The sequence below is a fragment of the Chiloscyllium punctatum genome, chromosome 11 (assembly GCF_047496795.1).
Source record: "Chiloscyllium punctatum isolate Juve2018m chromosome 11, sChiPun1.3, whole genome shotgun sequence".
Classification (NCBI taxonomy): domain Eukaryota; kingdom Metazoa; phylum Chordata; class Chondrichthyes; order Orectolobiformes; family Hemiscylliidae; genus Chiloscyllium; species Chiloscyllium punctatum.
Window position 1 is genome coordinate 63,142,113 of NC_092749.1, and position 22,174 is coordinate 63,164,286.

The window sequence follows — 22,174 nt, forward strand, 5'->3', positions numbered from 1 at the left end:
GGCATGGACGCGTTGGACCGAAGGGTATGTTTCCATGCTGTACATCTCTATGACTCTATAAAGTGCAGAAATGGGTGATGTAGAAGAATACATTGATAGAATAAGATATTTTATCATTGTTACAATTAACACCACTCATTTATATAAAGCAATACAATTATTTCTGCATTTGCTCATCTGAGAATAACAGATCACTAAGACCATTTTTCATTAATTTCTTTGCCTTTACAACTAAATTTACTGCAGGCAGGTAGAGAACTGGCCTAGGTGTGATCTTAAAGAGGTGTATAAGATGCTGAGATTGAGAAGGTGAATCTGTAAAATGACTTTAAATCTAACTGTGAGAAGAACACAGGTCATACATTGAAACATTCTAAGACTGGTCTCAGGAAGTTTTGCCCTGTAATTATTTAAGAAGCAATGGGATGTTAAAATAAGGTTCATTTAAAATCCTTCTGAAAGGATAAGCAAAATGCAGATAATAGTTTTAGCATTCTCAAGTATTCCATGACTAGTCATTTTAAAAACAAAACAATATTAGTATTGACCTTTTAAAAACAGGATCAGAAGAAATTATTAAAGTAAACCTAAAGCTTTGGTCAGAACAATACAGTTTGGCAATGTGTTGGTTTTCCATCAAAAAGAGAATAGTTTGCACTATCAGTGGAGTCAAAATCTAGAGGACATACATTTCAAATAATTACAAAAGAACAAGATGGGAGAGGAAATTACCTAAGAATTCCATTATCTCTATTGGCCAATTGTTTTCCATAACTCCCTCCAACACTAGTCTTGAATACACATCTTTCTCCAGTTTCTCTCCTATTTTCCCTCATGCCATCTCAAAACTTCACAAGATCTAATGCTTGCTCTCTCAACTCTACATCCACTAAATCACTGATGATCCAACTGCCTGCTACAGGTCCCATTAACTGATATTGTTAATATGGTTTTGTCTTGAATTATTATTCTTCTCTATTTTAAGTCTGATTTCAACGCTCCTTCAAAAAAAAACCCAGACACCATAATCCTTGTAAATCCCTAAATTCCAAGCTCCCTTTACTCTCCTAGGTCTCTGAATGTGGTGTAATTTCTAAACCCATGTCCATCTATTTTCCTAGTTTGGACCACTCCTATAAGGTTTCCTACCTGAACAGGAGTGAACCAGCTCCTATCAAATTCTCAGATGGTATCCTTTGTGATTGGGGGAAAGATAAACTTCTCCTCCTGGATCTGTCATAGTCTTTGATGTGGTTGACCATATCATCCTCCTCCATTGCTCTTCACTGTTCCCAGCTGGGTGGGATGTTCTCATGATTTAGTTTTAGATTAGATTAGATTACTTACAGTGTGGAAACAGGCCCTCCGGCCCAACAAGTCCACACCGCCCCGCCGAAGCGTAACCCACCCATACCCCTACATCTACATCTACATCTACCCCTTACCTAACACTACGGGCAATTTATCATGGCCAATTCACCTGACCTGCACATCTTTGGACTGTGGGAGGAAACCGGAGCACCCGGAGGAAACCCACGCAGACACGGGGAGAACGTACAAACTCCACACAGTCGGTCGCCTGAGGCGGGAATTGAACCCGGGTCTCCGGCGCTGCGAGGCAGCAGTGCTAACCACTGTGCCACCGTTCCGCCCAAAGTTTTCACTTCTCAAACTGTATTTATCGATTCACTCGGTGTGGTTTCTTTTCCGGCTCCCACATGATTAATTACGGTACATGCTTCCTTCTATTTCTCATCCCCATGCTTCCGTTAAGCAACATTATCCAGAAACAGGGGGCTAGTTTTTACTAATATTCTGAAGACATGCATCTCTACTTCACCATCTCCTCTCCCAACTCCTCTGATATTACAATGTTATCAGATAGCTCATCAATTTCTGCTATGAATGAGTAGTAAGTTCTTCTAATTAAGCACTGGGAAGACTGAGCCTTTGTTTTCAGTAATTGCTTCAAATTTCATTCCCTAGTATTGAATATATCCCCCTCTCTGACAACAGTCTGAGACTAAACAGGTTTGTTGGTAGCCTCGGTGTTATGGTTGACCTGGTATGAGCTTTCGACTACGTATTTATTCATTACCATTTCCATTCTCATCCCCAAATATTGGTTAGTTTTGCCCCTATCCCAACTCAGCTATAGCTGAAACCCTCATTCGTGATTTTGTCACCTTTAGATTGATTACTGAATGAATTCTGGTCTCATATTCTACCTTCTGAAACAAGAACAAAGAAAACTGCTATCCTTGCCTGGACTGGCCTACATGCAATTTCAGACCCAAAGCAAATATGATTGACTCGTAACTGTGATTACTCGTTGGGTAATTAGACATCAGCAATAAATGGTCGAGCCAGCAACACCTACATCGCATGAATGAATGATTTTAAAAAATCTCTCCACACCTGGTCTCCTTGAACACTACAACTCTCCAAGAAACTTGTGCTCTTTTAATTCTGGCTTCAATTTTAATCACAATTTTGGTGATTACACTACTCTCACTCTCTACCTTGCTTTCCTCCTTTAAATTGCTCATTAAAATCTACCTTTTTGACTCAGCCTTTGGTTATATGCCCAAATAACTCAGGTGGTTCAGTGCCATTTTTGTTTTAGAATGCTCCAGTGAATTGTAATGAGACAATTTATTACATTGCAGATGCAATAAGTGGTAGTTGCAGAATGACAGCAGGCAAGCATTCACCCTAGCTGGTCTGTCCCAATATTTATGCTCCACACAAGCCACCTTTCCACTTTATCTAACTCATCAGCATGACTTTTTTTAATTGCTTAATGTTTCATGTAAGTACTTAAATTCCCTTCAAAATGCATTTTTTAAAACCTGAACTACTTCAAGTGGTAGCATTCCACATTCAAACCAATCTCTGGGCAATAAAGTTTCAGATGAATCCCTTACTCAATTTATCAGTGACAAATTTATATCCCTCGTGTTGAATTTCCTTATAAGAAGAAACATTTTCACTATATGTACATTATGAAACCCCTTAATAGTTTTAAAGACCTCTATAAAGATCACTCCTCAAGTTTCTCTGAGGGAAAAAAGCATCAGCCAGTTTCATCTTTTTTCATGATAGGTACAACCTTTCAATTCCAGTACCAACCTTGTAAACCTTTACAGTGCCTTCTGCAATGCCACAATATGCATTTTCTTTATTAAATGGAGACCAGAATAGCTCAGTATTCTACGTATCAAAACTCTATACAAATTTAACACAATTTGCTTTTGCATTCTATTGATTCAGAAATAGACCCTGCATGTTTGTTTTTTTTAATGACTTGCCAACTTGTAAATTTTAATGATTTCTGAAGTTGTGTCCTTAGATATTGTTGTTCCCATTTAGACCTTCATTTCCCAAGAAAAATTATTTCTCTTATCATCTTATGTGTAAAACTTAGTGATCTATGCTGAACTAAAAGAGGAGTTGTACTTGAGGGGTTCAAGAAACTGTACATGCTCTGAAAAATAAAATTGTATTCAAAGATTTTATTTATAGTCATGAACCTAGAGAGAAATACTGATTTTTGTCAGAGTTCATCCCAAGTAGATGACGCAGGACTCTGTATTCTGTAAGCTGTTACCAGGAACATAGTGGGATAAACATCTCTGCTGCTCGAATATCATCAACTCTGTGAAATATGCTCTTTGATCTATCAAACTTGCTAGTCTTTAAATATAAAAGAGTTGTCCTCAAATGAATGTTGTAGCCTGGCACATTCCAAAGTCCAAGACTACGTGCTAGGGGTGGACTATAACTTGGGGCAGTCACCATAAAGACACAATAGGGAATAGGTACTGTCTAAGGCCTTTCAGCTATTATGTACTGACAGGCAGAAAACTGCCAAACCCCTCAGGCTGTATACCTCAAGAGAAAATGAAGATTGTGAATGTCAAGGGTATTAAAATTATATTGAAACACTCAGACAGGAAATGATGCAAGGACACAAATTAATTTACACTTACTGCAATTTTCAAATCAAAATGATTGGTAATTATACAGTTATACTTTTTTTGGTGTTAAAAAAACTACTTGATGGTAAAAGTTCTCCAATAGATAGGTACTAGTTTCCAAAATTACAAGTAAAATTTGAAACATTAATATACCTCCGGTTTTAAATCCCTGTGCACAATTCCACAATTGTGCATATAACGAACTGCAGAAACAAGCATGCTCATAATTCTTCTTGTATCAGATTCACTAAAGTGCTTCCTTTTTTTAATACGTTCCAGTAGGTCACCTCCTTTTAACAACTCCAAAACCAAATATGTATGTAACTGGGAGAAGAGCAAAACAAAATTATTGTGTAAGCAGAAAAACCATTTTTAATGAGCTATAAGAGGCAGGTAGGCTTGTAAATTCACTTCAGTGGTGTACCAGTTTCTTGACACAATTCTACTCCCAAGCTATTTTTAGTGATGTTGGTTGGGAGATGGAATTTAGTAGGGGGGGGATGCGCACTGAGCTGCAAGGGACGGATACTCAATTCAGCTTGCTAACGGCCTATTTAAGGCCCCCAGAGATGCCATGGACAAAAATCTGCCTGAAAATGGCCTCCTACTAGCAGAGTAGGTGGGCTCGCTTTCCAGTCAGGAGTAGAGGTCTTCCTAACTTCCTGGTTTCAGCCAAAGGTTGTCCCATATGGGTGGCATGGCTGCTGAAGACAGGTTTTTAATTTTAAAATTAACAGAATTGCAGATAGGGCACCTACATCTTCAGATGCCCAAAGTCTCATTTGTCCAGGAGTGCAAGATTCTGTTTCTACAGCAGTGGAAGGTTTCTATTATCTTCCAACTTTGACAGTCCTCCTACTGGTTAGGAATGGCAAGCTCAGCTTCTGGTGAGCAATTCAGAGAAAATCATTGTCAGGTGGCTGTTCCTGCTTTTAACTCCCAGTTGACCTTGATGACAGGATCCTGAATTCCATGTGGAAAATCTTACCCATTTAAAAATAAATTATTGGCTTTATTAATGAGGTAAAAGAATTTAACCAGAGAATTTACAAACACAGTAAGTTAACAAGGAGGGTATTACATACAGGGAAACATTGATCACATTTGTTTGAATGTTTAATTGCATATTATGCATAGTGAAATATATAATGATTACAAATCAGTGTGATGTAACAGTTAATCAATTTATAATGTTACTGATGTACAAGTTAACACTATATTTGGCAACAATTCTATGACTTTGCCTAATTTTAAAAAAACACAGCTTTAGGGATTTTGGCTTGCATAGCAGACACTCTCGTACAAATAATTACAAATTTCCTATCATGGACAGTGCAATTCAACTGTCCATGATCTCTGGACAGTAAAATTTGTTTTAAATTTGTCATTAAAATCTAATCAAAAATTCTTATTTGTAAACACAGCTGTGTGGATGCATGCTTTATAATATTATCTTTGATAATATTAAAGCTAACTATTTTCTGGCTTGTGTATTTGGCAGACCTGGAATTTGAGAAAGAATATGGTTTTAAGAAAAAGATTGCTTGAAATGCCAAACTCAAAAAGATATGCATTAAAAATCAGATTAAGCTTGTAATGGTTAATAGGTTAGGGAATCATTATTTTTCACATTACTGAAGTTTTAGATTTATTTTTGCATCTTATCTTTTTATTGTACCTGATCATGGTAAACTTCACGTAGTTCAACAATGTTAGGATGTGCCCCTAAAAGCTTCAGTGCTGCAATTTCCTGGTGTGTACAGGCTTCCATTCTAAAAACCAACATAACATGTTAGGGTGATTCATATTCTACAGCTTCATGGAAGACAAATCATCAGAGAATTTATTGTTCAGAAACAGCTCTAAGTCAAAACGAATCAAGTCAGAATTAATTATTAATGAACCTCAATACTGATTAGCAGATTCTGTTAGAGGCACCACAACTAAGCTAGTGCCCAAATTTGTGATCACTTGATGTCCACAATTATCTGCTGCATACTTTCAGCAGTTGGCTGTATAAAAACAAAATTCCTATTTGACTTCTCCTCACTGATCCAACTCTCAGAGATCACTTGACAGAATGTAACCTCATCACTGAATGAGACATCTGCAAAAAGAGTGAAACTTAAATAAAGGGTGTCCTTAGCTGTTCCAAGAATGTAATGATTCATCAGAAGGATCCACTTACATCTGGTATTTTGAAAATGAAAACAAATTACAAACAAAATAATAGATTACTAAAAACAAAGCTATATTAATTTAATGAATTGCCCAATGAATTGATCTCTTCAGTTTTATAAACCAAAAGTCATTACCGTCTGCTGACTATTTTGACACAGTATTCCTGTCCAGTCCTTTTATGTTGACACTTTTGACAAACAGAAAAACTTCCTTCACCGAGTGGCTTCTCTTTCATGTTCAATTCATAATTCTGGTAAAAGAGGGAATCCTAGGGATACACAAATTAAAATTCAGATTTATCCACGTGGTAAAATAGCTTGAGAATGAAAGTTTCATGAACTGCTTAGTTCAGTTAGGTATAGTTAGTGCATAAACTTAAAAGTATGACGGTGGTCTGATATAAAAATTAACTATAGAGGTTTTCAGTCTTTAGAAGTTATTGTACACCTGATATTTCATTCGTTCAAATATAAATCTGTAATGATTATCAAAAGATATTTATTGTAGTGCGAAATAGAATAGAATATCCGAGAGACACTGTAAACAGTCCAACCTTTGACATAGCACTACGTGCAACAGTGTTATTGTCTGGTCGATCCATGGCCATCTGCAGATCATAGATACACGTATGATTCATTATGGCATTCCGATTAAACAGTATAGAAGGTGCAACAAATGAGTAGCCCTGTAGGAAAGAAGAGTAGCAACATCAATATGATAGGAGATCTCAGTTACCTATAAGAATAATAGGGTGGTTATGGTAGGGGATTTTAACTTTCCAAACATCGACTGGGATTGCCATAGTGTTTAAGGGTTTAGATAGAGAGGAATTTGTTAAGCATGTATAAGACAATTTTCTGATTCAGTATGTGGATGTACCTATTAGAGAAGGTGCAAAACTTGACCTAATTTTGGGAAATAAGGCAGGGCAGGTGTCTGAGGTGTCAGTGGGGGAGCACTTTGGGGCCAGTGACCATATTCTATTCGTTTTAAAATAGTGATGGAAAGGATAGACCAAATCTAAAAGTTGAAATTCTAAATTGGAGGAAGGCCAATTTTGACTGTATTACACAAGAACTTTCAAAAGCTGACTGGGGACAGATGTTCGCAGGTAAAGGGACGGCTGGAAAATGGGAAGCCTTCAGAAATGAGATAACTAGAGTCCAGAGAAAGTATATTCCTGTCAGGGTGAAAGGAAAGGCTGGTAGGTATAGGGAATGCTGGATGACTAAAGAAATTGAGGTTTTGGTTAAGAAAAAGGAAGCATATGTCAGGTATAGACAGGATAGATCGAGTGAATCCTTAGAAGAGTATAAAGGCAGTAGGAGTATACTTGAGAGAAATCAGGAGGGCAAAAAGGGGACATGAGATAGCTTTGGCAAATAGAGTTACGGAGAATCCAAAGGGTTTTTACAAATCCATTAAGGACAAAAGGGTAACTTGGGAGAGAATAGGGCCCCTCAAAGATCAGCAAGGCGGACTGGTGTACCCTAGAACTCTGTGGGAAGTTAGGGAAGTGATTGTTGGGCCTCTTACTGAGATATTTGTATTGTCGATAGTCACAGGTGAGGTGCCGGAAGTCTGGAGGTTGGCTAATGTGGTGCCACTGTTTAAGAAAGGTGGTAAGGACAAGCTAGGGAACTATAGACCAGTGAGCCTGACATCGGTAGTGGGCAAGTTGTTGGAGGCAATCCTTAGGGACAGGACGTACATGTATTTGGAAGGCAAGGACTGATTAAGGATAGTCAACATGGGATGTACCATGTAATACAGTCAAAATTGGCCTTCCTCCAATTGAGAACTTCAACTTTTAGATTTGCTCTATCCTTTCCATCACTATTTTAAAACTAATAGAATTATGGTCACTGGCCCCAAAGTGCTCCCCCACTGACACCTCCGACACCTGCCCTGCCTTATTTCCCAAAATTAGGTCAAGTTTTGCATCTTCTCTAATAGGTACATCGGTCTCACGAACTTGATTGAGTTTTTTTTCCAAGAAGTAACAAACAGGATCTATGAGGGCAGAGCGGTGGACATGATCTATATGGACTTCAGTAAGGCATTCAACAAGGTTCCCCACGGGAGATTGGTTAGCAAGGTTAGATCTCATGTAATACAGGGAGAACTAGCCATTTTACAGAACTGGCTCAAAGGTAGAAGACAGAGGGTTGTGTTGGAGGCTTGTTTTTCAGACTGGAGGCCTGTGACTAGTGGAATGCCACAAGGATTGGTGCTGGTCCACTTCTTTTCATTGTTTATATTAATTATTTGGATGTGAGCGTAAGAGGTATTGTTAGTAAGTTTGCAGATGACACTAGAATTGGAGGTGTAGTGGACAGGGAAGAACGTTATCTCAGATTACAATGGGGTGTTGATCAGGTGAGCCAATGGGCTGAGAAGTGGCAGATGGAGTTTAATTCAGATAAATGTGACGTCATTTTGGGAAAGCAAATCTTAGCAGGACTCATACACTTCATGGTAAGATCCTAGGGAGTGTTGCTGAACAAAGAGTCCTTGGGAGTGCAGGTTCATAGCTCCTTGAAAGTGGAGTCGCAGGTAGATAGGATAGCGATGGCAGCATTTGGCATGCTTTCCTTTATTGGTCAGAGTATTGACTACAGGAGTTGGGAGGTCATGTTGCGGCTGTACAGGACATTGGTTAGGCCACTGTTGGAATATTGTGTGCAATTCTGGTCTCCTTTCTATCGGAAAGATGGTGTGAAACTTGAAAGGGTTCAGAAAAGGGTTTACAAGGATGTCGCCAGGATCGGAGGATTTGAGCTATAGGGAGCGGCTGAATAGGCTAGGGCTGTTTTCCCTGGAGGCTGAGGGGTGACCTTATAGAGGTTTATAAAATCATGTGGGGCATGGATAGAATAAATAGACAAAGTCATTTCCCTGCATTGTAGGAGTCCAGAACTAGAGGGCATAGGTTTAGGGTGAGAGGGCAATGATGTAAAAGAGACCTAAGGGTCAACTTTTTCACGAAGAGGGTGGTACATGTATGGAATAAGCTGCCAGAGGAAGTGGTGGAGGCTGGTACAATTGCAACATTTTAAAGGCATCTGGATGGGTATACGAATAGGAGGGGTTTGGAGGGATATAGGCCAGGTGCTAGCAGGTGGGACTAGATTGGGTTGGGATTGGTCGGTATGGATGAGTTGGACCAAAGGGTCTGTTTCTGTACTGTACTGTAGAAGCCCTGCACTGAACCCTTTGAAGTTTCACAACCTCCTTCCAATAGGAAGATGACCAGAATTGCACACAATATTCTAAAAGTGGTGTAACCAATGTCGTGTACAGTCACAACATGACTTCCCAACTCCTGTACTCAATACTCTGACCAATAAAGGAAAGCACACCAAACGCCTTCTTCACTATCCTATCTACCTTCGACTCTACTTTTAAGGAGCTATGAACTTGCACTCCTGGAGTTCCAAGGTTTTAACTCAGTGGCATTGAAGTTGTGGTGATATATTTTGATTAGATTAGATTACTTACAGTGTGGAAACAGGCCCTTCGGCCCAACAAGTCCACACCGCCCCGCCGAAGCGCAACCTACCCATACCCCTACATCTACCCCTAACCTAACACTAGGGGCAATTTAGCATGGCCAATTCACCTGACCTTCACATCTTTCAAACTAGAATGTTGAGCATTCTCAAGGGGAACTTGCTGGAAGAACAGGAAGTTAGAAAATCGTGACGGACTGACTTTATTAGTTAATCATGATGGTTAACACCATAGAAAGGAGTGACACCAGTTCGGGAAGCTAGCATGTCGAAATGATTTGGAAACAGATAAGAAATAATAAGAACAAGAGGTCATTTGTGGGAGTGGTTTATAGGTTCCTCAATGGTAGGATTGCATATACAGGAAGAAATAATGTGAGCTTGTCAGAAAGGCACCATTGTAACCATAGATTTTAATCTGCATATAAACTGGAAGTGTCAGATGGGAAAGGTAGCCTAGGTGTGGAGAAAATAGAATGCTGTTGGGATAATTTCTTACAATAGAGGGCACAACCTAAAAGTAAAGGGAAGACCCTTTAAAATGGAGATAAGGAGAAACCTCTTTAGCCAGAGAGTGGCGAATCTGTGGAATCATTGCAACAGAATGCAATGGAGGCCAGGTCATTGAGTATATTTAAAACAGAGGTACAAAAGTTCTTGATTGCCAAGGGAATCAAAAATTATGGGGAGAAAGTGGGAAAATGGGATTGAGAAACCCATCAGCCATGATTGAATGATGGAGCAGAATCGATGGGCCGATTGGCCTAATTTCTGCTCCTATGGTTTTATGGTCTTATAGTATTCTCTGCTGCTAACTAGTAGCAGGCATTCTAGACCTAGTGCTGTCAAATAAGATAGAATTAATGAACTCTCTCATTGTGAAAACATCCCTCGTTAGCAGCAACTATAGTAGGGCTGAATTTTGGATTCTTTTCGAGGGAGAGAGAAATGGGTCCAAGACTGTTTTTAACGTTTAAATAAGGACAATTAGGCCAGCATGGAAACAGATGGCTAGTCAATTGGCAAAATGAGTTAAAGGAGATGCTTAGACAAATACTTGTGTCAGTTTGGTTCACAATATACAGACTCAATACATTCCAACACATTAAAACGTCAAAGACTCAGGTGCACAGGTTATGGTTAAATATAATATCAAAATTGAAGGAAAAACAGATAATTGTACAAAGATAGTCAGCTGGTCAGACGATTGGACAGAAGATCACAAACAGCAAGAAGGAACAACAATAGAGTATAAGAGAAGGCTAGCCAGAAATATAAAGACAGATAATAAGAGTTTCTATAAATATCTTAAAAAGTAAAGTAAATGAAGTGAGTGTTGGTTCTATAGAGAGAGAGTCTGGAAAATAAGAAAGTGATAGATGAATCACACTCATAGTTTGCATCAATGTTTACTACAGAGGATCCTAGTAGCAGATATAAATCAGGAAATGGAAATTTGGTACTCAAGAATTTGCAATCACCAGAAAAATGGTACTGAGTAAATTGTTGGACCTGTGGATATACAAATGCCCAGGCCTGATGAATGCCATCCTATGGTTTAAAAAGAAATGGCTACCGTGAAAGTTGATGGATTAATTTCCCAAAACTCCCTGATTCAGGGAGGGGCCCATAACATTGGAAGCATGCAAGTGTAGCTTTTTTGTTCAAAAAGATAGAGTCAGAAAGCATGAAACAATAAGTCAGTTACCTTAATATCTGTGGAGAAAACGATGGAAGCTAAGAGTATATAGTAGGCCCCTTAAAAAATTCAAGGTAAGTAAAGTCATTATGGCTTTGTGAAATGGAAATCTTGTTTGATCAATCTAATGGAGTTCTTTGAGGAAGTAACATGTACTGTGGATAAAGGGGACGTGGTGGAGTACTGCACTTAGAATTTTAGAAGGCATTGATAAAGTGCCACATCAAAGGTTATCTCTGAAAACAGAAGCCAGACTGGGGGGGTGGGTGGGCGGCGGCGTTGTAATGAGTGGTGTGCCACATGGATCAGGGCTAGGATTTCAAATGTTTAACATTGACGTAAATGACACGGATGAATGGACAGAAAGTACGGTTGCCAAATTTGCTGATGACACAAAGATACTAAGTTGTGAAGAGATCAGAGGAAGGCTACCAAAAGATATAGATGGATACACCAAAGGCAAACATCTGGCAAATCAAGTATGATGTGGAAAATTTGAAATTGTTAATTTTGGCACGTAAAATGAAAAATAATGATCTATTGTCTAAATGGTGAGAGCTTGCAGGAATCTCAGCTTCAAAGGGGTCAAGGTGTCCTCGTGTATGTATCACAGAAGGTTAATATGGTGGTCCAGGAAGTAATTAGGAAAATTAAAACAGATTAAGTCTCCGTTATGTAGGACACCAATAAGACCACATCTACAATACTGTGTCAATACTGGTCACCTTATTTCAAGAAGGATGTCAATGTGTTGAAAGCATTTCAGAAATGGTTTATCAGACTAATACCTGGAATGGTTGGGCTGTCCTATGAGGAATGATTAGACAGGCTAAGATTATATTTGCTGAAGTTTAGAAGAGTAAAAGGCAACTTGATTAAAACAGGAGTTCCTGAGGGGGCTTGGCAGGTTGGATGTGGATAGGATGTTTCTCCTTATAGGAAAGTCAAGAATTAGGCATCTCTATTTAAAAATTAATTATCATTCATTTAAAACAGAGATGAGATCTTTCTCCCCTATCAGATGCTCTCCTGTCTCTTTCTAAAAAAGTGGGGGAAGCAGAGGTCTTAAGTATTTTTAAAACACAAGTAGATAGATTTTTATTTAATAAGGGCTGAAAGGTTATCAAGGTAGACAGGAATTTGGATTTGTGTTACAATCAGATAAACAATGATCTCTTGAATTGTGAAGCATAGGTTAAAGGGGCAGAATGGCCTACTCCTGCTCCTTATTTGCATGTTAGCTCTATTTCACAATCTATTGTTGCTAACTGACCTATATCCAGCATTATGTTTGTAGGTTAGATTCCCAACAGCTGCAGCCTTTATTTTTACACAATTATTTTCAGTCTAAATTGTGTATAAATAACAGCAATTGTCAATCACCAATTTTACTAATGAAATAATCTATTTCCTGGTCAATTACTAATGAAATCTACCCTATACCTTTTTGCAATTCCAACACCTATACAGAGGAACCTCAATTATCTGAAGGAGATCTTGACGTCCCAATAGGAACATTACATCAAAGACGTGTTTCCAGCAGTGATTGCGTCTTTTATTTACAGTGATTAAACAGGCAACGTCTCCCAATGACTGACCTCCCACCCTCTCTCTCTCCCCACACTTTCCCTGGAGTTCTCCAACATTGTCCTGTACAGGGTAAAGGGGGAACTTGTCAAAAGGTTGCAGTAAAAAGTTGTGTGGAGGGCTGTGGCTGTGTCCGTGTGTGTGCATGCGCGCTATTCGGAGACTCACCTCCCCCCCCCCCCCCAACCAAAGGCAGCAACACCAGCAGTCTTGTTGATGTCAAGTCCAGCTGCCCCAGAGAGGGGGCGGGCACATGGGGGCGGGGGAGGTCAGTATTGGACGGGGTTGGGAGACAGGTGGGGGCGGGGTTTGGGACCGGGCTGGGGGCAGTGGCTCGCGCGTGGTGTGCTGCTGCCTTGTCTCCTGAACGGGGAGCGAACTTAAAAAAAACTCAGAGCCCAGAGGAAAGGCATTGAATTGATTAACCAAATAATCGATTACCCGAACGAAATAGAGCCCACCCATCTCGTTTGGATAATCGAGGTTCCTCTGTATATTGCTTTGTCAAAAACATACCTTCAAGGTGAAGTGGGGTTTGACTTTTTTTCAATGTTTTCTAAAGTATTTGTGGCTCACAATTCAGTCTCCTTTACATTGCAAGACCAAATGCAGACCAGTTGACTGCTTTACAGAATCTTTTGCACTGGGCCTATACACCATCCATTTCCTTCTTTCCTCCTCTACATCTCTCAAAAGTGGTGGAAGAAAAGTATTTTCCAAACCCTTTCAGCGCTGAAAAGGAGTCATACTGGCCTTGAAATATCAACCCGGTTTCTCTCTCCACAGCTGCGGCCACACCTAAGTTTCTGCAGCATTCTTTGAGATTGTTTCAGATTTCCAGCAACTGCAATATTTGCTAACTTTTATTGCTAAATTTTACTTAACATTTGCCAATACTTTAATGCTTGGTCATACATATGCTGAACATTTTAATATACCTTAAATAAATCTGTATGTTGAGGAAGAGCAGCAGGAGAATAGGCTGGATCCATTCTTGTAAACTCCTCTGCAAAGTTGCTGACATCAAGTTCATTTTGGATGACTGGTTTGATGGGAGGTTTGACTGCCTTGGTTGCTAAATCTCTCCAGTTTAGGCCCTGAAGATATATATAGAAATATATATTTTTAAAAAACCTATAAAATAAACATTCCAAATAATACTTAAGGCTGAGTTTATGGTGGACTATGAGAATCTGGTTTTTAGTAATGATGTTTACAAACATGTTATGTTACGCTTGAAAAACTGCAAGGTCAGATCAGTGTAATTTTCCAAATGAATATGGTACTCTCTCCATTACCTCCAATATTACTATCATTTGGAACTGATGGATCGCTATATATCATTCGATACTTTGATATATTTATGGATCTATAATTGCCAATATTGGAGACAGATGTGAAGTTACAATTACAGATTAGTTCTCATATTTCCACATTATTTTAGAGATTGCTTGTATGAAAAAAAAATTGTGTGGGGTTAATTAGACAAATTGATCTGAACAACCCATGCTACATTAAAACATGAGAAACTTGTGTATTTAATATTGTCTTTCAGCATCAGTGTCTTTCTGGCATACCGCCTTCCTGAATAGCAGCAGAAAACAATAACATTAATGAATCTGACAGCTAAACTCCCACTGAGAATGGCTTATGTCAGGAACACTGATTCTGATTTATATCTTATAATTTCTTAATGGAGATTTTGTTTAAACCAATATTGTACAATTTGTTAGTCAATAACCAATTGCAGCTTATTAGAAAAACAGATGTGGATAATTTCAGTTATGGTTAGTAATTAAAAGATAAGTAATATACAGTACTCTTGAGCATCTGATTTCAAGATTATCATTCATTATGCATATGTGCACTTTCAACATTCTGTGCATTTATTAGGTATAATGAAAGATGAAAATCTGAGTGCGCAAGTATGATTTGATCATTCATTTTGTGACTTCGGCACCATGAATACAATCAACAGCTAAATATCAGGCATGACAAACTGTGAATAACAAGTTAGTGCAGCAGAAAGGAATTATTCCAGTTCAAATTCCATTATACTTTTTAATATAAAAAATAATTATTTCCTAGAATAGGATTGTGCATGATAGTTATGGACCATACCACAACCCCTCAAAATATTTTAATAAGTTAGACTAGTCCCGAACTTTTGCTTATTTTAAACACAAATGTACAATGCGGTGTTCCAAATGCTATTCGACTAGACAAACTACTCTGTGTTAAACAAAACACAATTTATTCAAACACCATAGTTAAAATACAATGAAAGACTAACTTAACTCTATTGGAAAACTTAACAGATACTGTAAGTATTACTAATTAACAGTTCCAGCATACCACAAACAACCCTTTGGCAAAAAAAGAAATTCAGAAATCAGCTTTTCTCACATGCAACACCTGCAGTTAGAACAGAAACCCCAAATTCTAGCTGCAACCAAGTGATGGGGAAAAAAATAGCTTCTACTTCTTCAAACCTCCAGCAGATTCTGCTGAATCTAAAAGCTGAAAAAAAACAGAAATCTTGGTCTGAGAGAGCTGGCCGCACCCATGATGCTTCTGTTATCACAACTTAAAAAAAAACTCCAAGGCCTCACAAGCTGTTTACATTACCACAAGCAGCTCCTTACCTCTTGTTCAATCTCTCTCTAAATAAACCAGGACAAAATACACCTCTTAAACCAACCGCATTATCACAACGATGAAATAGCTATTTCTGTCTTAAGACCACTTTTACTCAAGAAGGTTTTCATTAAACAAAGAAGTGACAGAGGTGCTATGTGGTGTTGGTCTTCTGGATTAGCCTCAATCTTACCTCCGTGTAAATTCAAATCCCAAAATTTAGAAATTACCACAAAAAGTATGCTTTTATTCAATTATGTCAAAAAAATTTTGAGAAATCTAATGAAAATTAAAAACTTATATCGATCTTCCTCATTTCATTATTGCTACAAGATAAACATATTTATGACTGGAGTAGTTTCAAAATGATACAGCACCTGGAAAAACGAATGAGACTTTATCTCTGCAGCTCCTGTTAGCCCTGACCCAAGTCTTTGTTTAGGATCTTTCACCAACAGTTTCTGTACTAGATCCTTGGCAGTGGGCTGAATTTCCAAAGGAAATGGAGGATCGTTTTTTAAGATTCGCCTAAGAAAGAATACAATTATTCTTTCAGGAACTGTTTTTGACCGACAAATTTTTACTACCAAAAATTAGAATACTGCAATATTTAGAATTAAAATTTAAACTTGTCAACACAGATAACAAATGTTAGTCGTTCCTCCAAATTTGGGTGAAGTAATGGATTGTTTTACATTTTACAAAGCAGTTTTTAAACTCTCCGAAGTAAAATTTCCTTTCCATCTTCAGCTTTAAAAAGTGGTTGGCTGCCCATCATTTATTGTGGGTGATTCAAAACAACACCCAAAATGTTCGTATACTGTAATTTCCTGTGACTTCTTCCCCTCAATTCTTTTCACTGTGGGTGATTGCACAGTCTTCAGATGCCATTTCCTGACAGGGTCACAACTGAAATCTGGAGCGCAGCACTGTGGAAGTAAGAAAAACCAGTGTTCCACACTATATATCCATGATCCATTGGGCTTTAAAAACAAAAAAACTAATATTAAGAGCTTCAAGCAGTTGGTAAAATGTACTTATGAATTCATTTTGTTACAGAAAGTGTTTCATATTTTGTGTTGCAACTCAAACATCAGCTCAATGCAGCATGCTACAGATACAGTACTAGTAACTAATTTCAGAAAAAATATCAAATTGACAAACTATTGAATTTAAATAAGAGGTCAATCTTTATCAAAATTAAAGGAGAAATTTGTACGCAGTCACATGTAATAGATAAAGATTGTGCAACTTTTAATCTTGGAAGCTCAGTGGTTTAATTAAACAAACAAAGCATACATAACCTGTTTTTTGTTCAAAAAAAAAGTGTTCAGATTTAAATGGTAAAATATTTTCAATATACCGGGGCTCAATCTGAGTCATGCAGTCAGAGTCCTACAGCATGGAGACAGGCCCTTTAGCCCAATCTGGTCCATGCTGACCCAAAATGTCCATCTAACCTAACACCATTTCCCTACACTTGGCCCAGATCCTTCCCTTTCCATGTATTTATTCAAACGCCTTTTAAATGTTGTTAATGTACACGCTTCAATAATTTCCTCCAGCAACTCATTCCATATGCATACCACCCTCTGTGTAAAAGAAAGTTGCCCCTCAGGTTCCCTTTTACTCTTTCACCTCTAATCATAAACTTTAAAAGACCTGGCCTCTTTTCCAGATCCATGAAATCCTGCATAGTCTGTAAATGCAGAGAGGTTTGGACCAAATTGTACCTGTTAGCATATCTAAAATTACAGCAGGAAGGATTTGGTGCATTTTGCCACTGCAACCTTGTGCCCTGTGGAAGTAAGTACATTACGCTGCAAACAGATTGCAGTAATCTCATATCCTATGTCAATACTCCAATTTCCTGCAACCCTCTTTACAAGGATTTGTGCTATAGGTAGAGGGTGAACAGGCTGGGGCTGTTTTCCCTGGAGCATTGGAGGCTGAGGAGTGACCTTATAGAGGTTTACAAAGTTATGAGGGGCATGGATAAGCCTTTTCCATGGGGTTGGGGAGTCCAGAACTAGAGAGGCATAGGTTTAGGGTGAGAGGGGAAAGATAGAAAGGAGACCTAAGGGGCAACCTTTTCACACAGAGGGTGGTACATGTATGGTATAAGCTGCCAGAGGAAGTGGTGGAGGCTGGTACAATTGCAACATTTAAAAGGCATTTGGAAAGGTATATGAATAGGAAGGGTTTGGAGGGATATGGGCCGGATGCTGGCAGGTGGGACTAGATTGGGTTGGGATATCTGGTTGGCATGGACGGATTGGACTGAAGGGTCTGTTCCATGCTGTACATCTCTATGATTAAGACTCTCCTCCTAAAATCGCACTTTATAAGAACAATTGTTGATAGATTGTAAATAGAATTGGTATTATTTTTGCTTTAATAGGCTTCATTTGTCGTTGTTTGCCTAAATTGGTTAATTCTACCCAAATTAACTCAGCAAGAACTTCAGAGGTCTTAACAGTATGCTTTTAAGAATTTCAGTCACTACAGACAGTATACTTCAGGGGTCATAACAGAATACTTCTAAGAATTTCAGTAGCACAGGTTTGAAGTTCACTTGATGTAACAAATTAAAATTCTTTGCTTTTCTGATAGCATTATACAGCTTTGAGCATTACAGCTGTGGATTCAAATGCAAAGGAATAACACATGAATAACAATCCCAATTATGACTCAAAATTGATAATGCTGGCTTTGAGCTCTTTGAAATAACCTTTTTGGAATGGCAATACTGATACTTGCGTTGTCTCATAAAAAGGCACTTTCACACTAAAGTGGCCATGCAACATTATGCAGCTTAAATTGCTCTTCCCCTTCAACTGACTAAAACACAAATGTGGACATGTTGAAATCTTTGACTGTAACATTAAATAAAGTGATTAAATGAAAAAATAAGGTTTAATTAATAAATCGTACAGCTGAGCCACTCGGTACTTTGTTCTTGTGTGATAACCCCTGTAAGGCCCGTGGGGAATCACTAATTAATCGCCCTATGGGCCTTTTTGGGGTTATTACAGCATAGTGTTCAACACTAGTTTTTATAGAATAGAAAAAACATTATCCTGATGCCACCTTGAGATTTCTGATTGAGAATTTTTTGCACCATCCACGGTGAAAGGCGAAGCTCCAGTCAGCAGTTCATACACAAGGACCCCAAGGCTCCACCAATCAACTGCCTGTTGAGAACCAATACACAACTTGCGTCAGTTTTAGCTTAGTGGTAGCATTTTCATCCAAGGCGAAATGTTGTGGGTTCGAGTTTCACTTCAAAGACTTCAACATATAAATACAGCTGTGACTCTAGTGCAGTACTGAGGGACATGTGCATCAATGGAGGCACTGTGTTTCAGATAAGATATTAAACAAAAAGGTCCCATCTGTCCCCTCTGGTGGATGCAAAAAATCAGATGTTGGAATTGAGGGGAGATCCCCTTTTGTCTGGATGGCACGTCTACTTTAACAAGCATCATTTTAAAAAGAAAGTCACTATTGCATTGTTGCATGTGGAACTTTTTTTATTTCCTTGAATAAAACTGTGACAACACATTAGCTGCAAAATATCATAGGCTATCCTGAGGTTGTGAAATGCATCAATATTTTAATGCACAGATATATTTATTGAACATAAGTACATGCTAAAATGAACCATTACATTTTGGGAACTAACATGAAAGTCAGAACCATTAAATTCAATGGGGCTACTTCTTTCGATTTAAAATTTCAAGTGCAGCAGTGAATATGAGGGCTATATCATACATAGGTATATAACACTGGATCTGCTCCATTTGTCCATGATGTGAATTTCCACCTGTATTTCCAAATGTTGGATGAGCATTTCAATAAGCGAATGATGTACAAGTGATTTTGCCATTAAAATCTTCCATGGTATTTTCCAGGAATTACATTGAGGCAGTTATCTGCTCAAAGGCCAGACAAGGAAAGTAGGCATTAGAAATTGAGAGTTTCAACTTTCAGATTGCAGGACAAGGGAAGAGGCAGCCAGGAGTTTGATTTTTTTTAAAAACTTGCTTATGAGAGTCAGTATTACAAGGCTGTACTGTAGGCAGAGAGGTCATACACACACTGGCAGTCAACTTCTCTCCCATTTTGAAATTTTCAATGAACTTCAGTTTGTTCAGTTGGGGTGTGTTCAGTGTATGGAAAATTAGTGAAAATGTTAAGGGATGTTGGGGTGGGGGATGACAAGAATGCTCATCAGAGGTTATTAAAGTTTTAAGAACAAGTAATAGGACTGTATGGAAAGAGTCAGGAATCTAACTTAAGGCACAGTAGAGAAGGAGAAACTATAAGCGGGGTCAGGTTGGATGGGGAGAGTCAATGCAGGACTAGGTATTGTACTTAAACAGATGCAGTATATGAAACAAGGTAAATTACCTTGTAGCGCAGATTGAAAATGGCAGATATGAAGTTGTGGGTATCACAGGAATATAACTGCAAGAAAATCTGGGCTGGGAATTAAATATCCAAGAATACAGGCCCTTCGGCTCAACTCATCCACACCAACCAGGTATTCTAAACAACTAGTCCCATTTGCCTGCATTTGGCCCATTTCTCTCGAAACCTATCCAAATATCTTTTAAATGTTGTAACTGTACCCATCTCTATCAGTTCTTGCAGTTCTTTCCACACTTGCATCACCCTCTGCATGAAAATGTTGCCCCTCAGATCCTTTTTAAATCTTTCCCCTCTCATGTTAAATCTATGCCTTTTAGTTTTGGACTCCTCTACCCTGGGGAAAAGACCTTGGCCATTCACCTTATCTATGACCCTCATAATTTTCTAAACCGTGATAAACTCACCCTCAGCCTGACTTTCCAGGGAAAGAAATCTCAACCTATTCAGCATCTCCTTCTTACCCAAACTGTCCAGTCTTGAGAGCATCCTTGTAAATATGTTCTGTTTCTCTTCTAGTTTAATAACATCCTATCTCCACCCCTATATGCGTTACACAGAGACCAATCTCTCAGTGACTCCCTCGTTAGGTCCACACCCTCATCCAATCCACCCTCCACTCCCGGCACCTTCCCGAGCCGCTGCAAGAGATGTAAAACCTGCTCTCACACCTCCATGCAAGGCCCCAAAAGATCTTTTCACATCTGGCAGAGATTTTCCTGCACATCCACGCAGCTCATCTATTGTGTTCGTTGCTCTTGATGTGGTCTCCTCTACAATGGGGAGACAGGACACCAACTTGCGGAGCGTTTTTAGGAACATATCTGGGACACACACCAAAACAACCCCACCAACCTGTGGTTGACCACTTCAACTCCTAAGGTCATGCAAGTCCTTGGCCTCCTCCACTGCCAAATCCAAGCCACCCAACAACTGGAGGAAGAACGCCTCATCTTCCACCTAGGGACCCTCCAAACACACAGCATCAACACCGACTCCACTAGTTTCCAAGTCCCTCCTCCCTCCACCTTATCCCAGATCCAACCTTCCAACTCAGCATCACCTCTTGACCTCTCCTACCTGTCAATCTTCCTTCCCATCTACCCACTCCATGCTCTCCACCGAACTATTATCCTCCACCTGCATCCGTCTATTGCCTTTCCAACTACCTTTCCCACTCAACCCACTATTTATCTCTCAGCCACTTTCCCCCTTCACATTCCTGATGAAGGGCTTATGCCTGAAACATTGACTCTCCTGCTCCTCCGATGCTGCCTGACATGCTGTGCTTTTCCTGCACCACACTTCTTGATTGACTGTCCAGCATCTGTAGTCCTCACTTTCTCCAGCATCCTAAACAATGACGAGAATCAAATAAATGGTGGATAAACTAAATAAGTACTATTCATTAGTTTTCACAGTGGAACACTCAGTAGCATCAGAACTTTAAAAGAATCGGTGGGCAGAGGAGTGTGTAGTGGTGCTCACTAAGCAGAAGGTGCTGGGGAACTGAAAAGTCTGAAAGTGAATAGTTCACCTGTACCAGATTGTCTACACCCTAGAGTTGTGAAGGAGATATCTAAGGAGATTGTAGAGTACAGTTGGTGATCTTTCAGGAATGACTGGAATCATGGAAGGTCCTGGAGGAATGGAAAATACTAACGTAACACCCCTGTTTAAGAAGGGAAGGGGGCAGAAGACAGAAAACGGTAGGCTGGTTAGCCTAACCTCGGTTGTTGTTAATAATTTAGAGTCCATTCTTAAGGATGAGATCACAGTATTTGGAGGAGCATGGTGAAATAGGGTGGAGTCAGAACAGTTTTATCAAGGGGAGGTCATGCCTGACAAATGTGTTAGTATTCTTTGAGGACGTAATGAGCAAGTTAGACAAGGAGAGCCAGTGGGCAAGGTCTATTAGGATTTCCAGAGGCCTTTGACAAGGGACCGCACAGCAGATTGCTAAATAAGATAAAAGCTCATGGTTTAAGGGCAAGGTACTTGCATGGATAGAGGATTGGATGACAGACAGACAGCAGAGAATGGGGATAAAAGGGTCTTTTTCAGGATGGCAGCCGGTGACGAATGGAGTTCTGCAGGGCTCTGTGTTAGGGCCATAGAGAGCGAGAGAGAGACGAGGGAGGGGGGGG

The 22,174-nt window shown here is 39.2% G+C and overlaps 1 protein-coding gene across 4 annotated transcripts in view; it reads right to left on the reverse strand.

The window, feature by feature from the left end:
• Nucleotides 1-22,174, reverse strand: part of LOC140483047 (ribosomal protein S6 kinase alpha-5-like) — a 111,139-nt gene that overhangs the window by 9,368 nt on the left and 79,597 nt on the right. For 3 of the 4 annotated variants that reach the window (XM_072580947.1, XM_072580946.1, XM_072580945.1), the window contains 7 exons: nt 18,687-18,790; nt 15,974-16,124; nt 13,898-14,056; nt 6,715-6,846; nt 6,296-6,429; nt 5,659-5,752; nt 4,134-4,304 (listed from right to left, as the gene is read on the reverse strand). In XM_072580947.1, the coding sequence (XP_072437048.1) occupies nt 4,134-4,304; nt 5,659-5,752; nt 6,296-6,429; nt 6,715-6,846; nt 13,898-14,056; nt 15,974-16,124; nt 18,687-18,790 (945 nt within the window). Of the gene's footprint in view, nt 1-4,133; nt 4,305-5,658; nt 5,753-6,295; nt 6,430-6,714; nt 6,847-13,897; nt 14,057-15,973; nt 16,125-16,291; nt 16,476-18,686; nt 18,791-22,174 lie in introns of those variants that run through there. The other variant, XM_072580948.1, reaches the window with a different exon arrangement.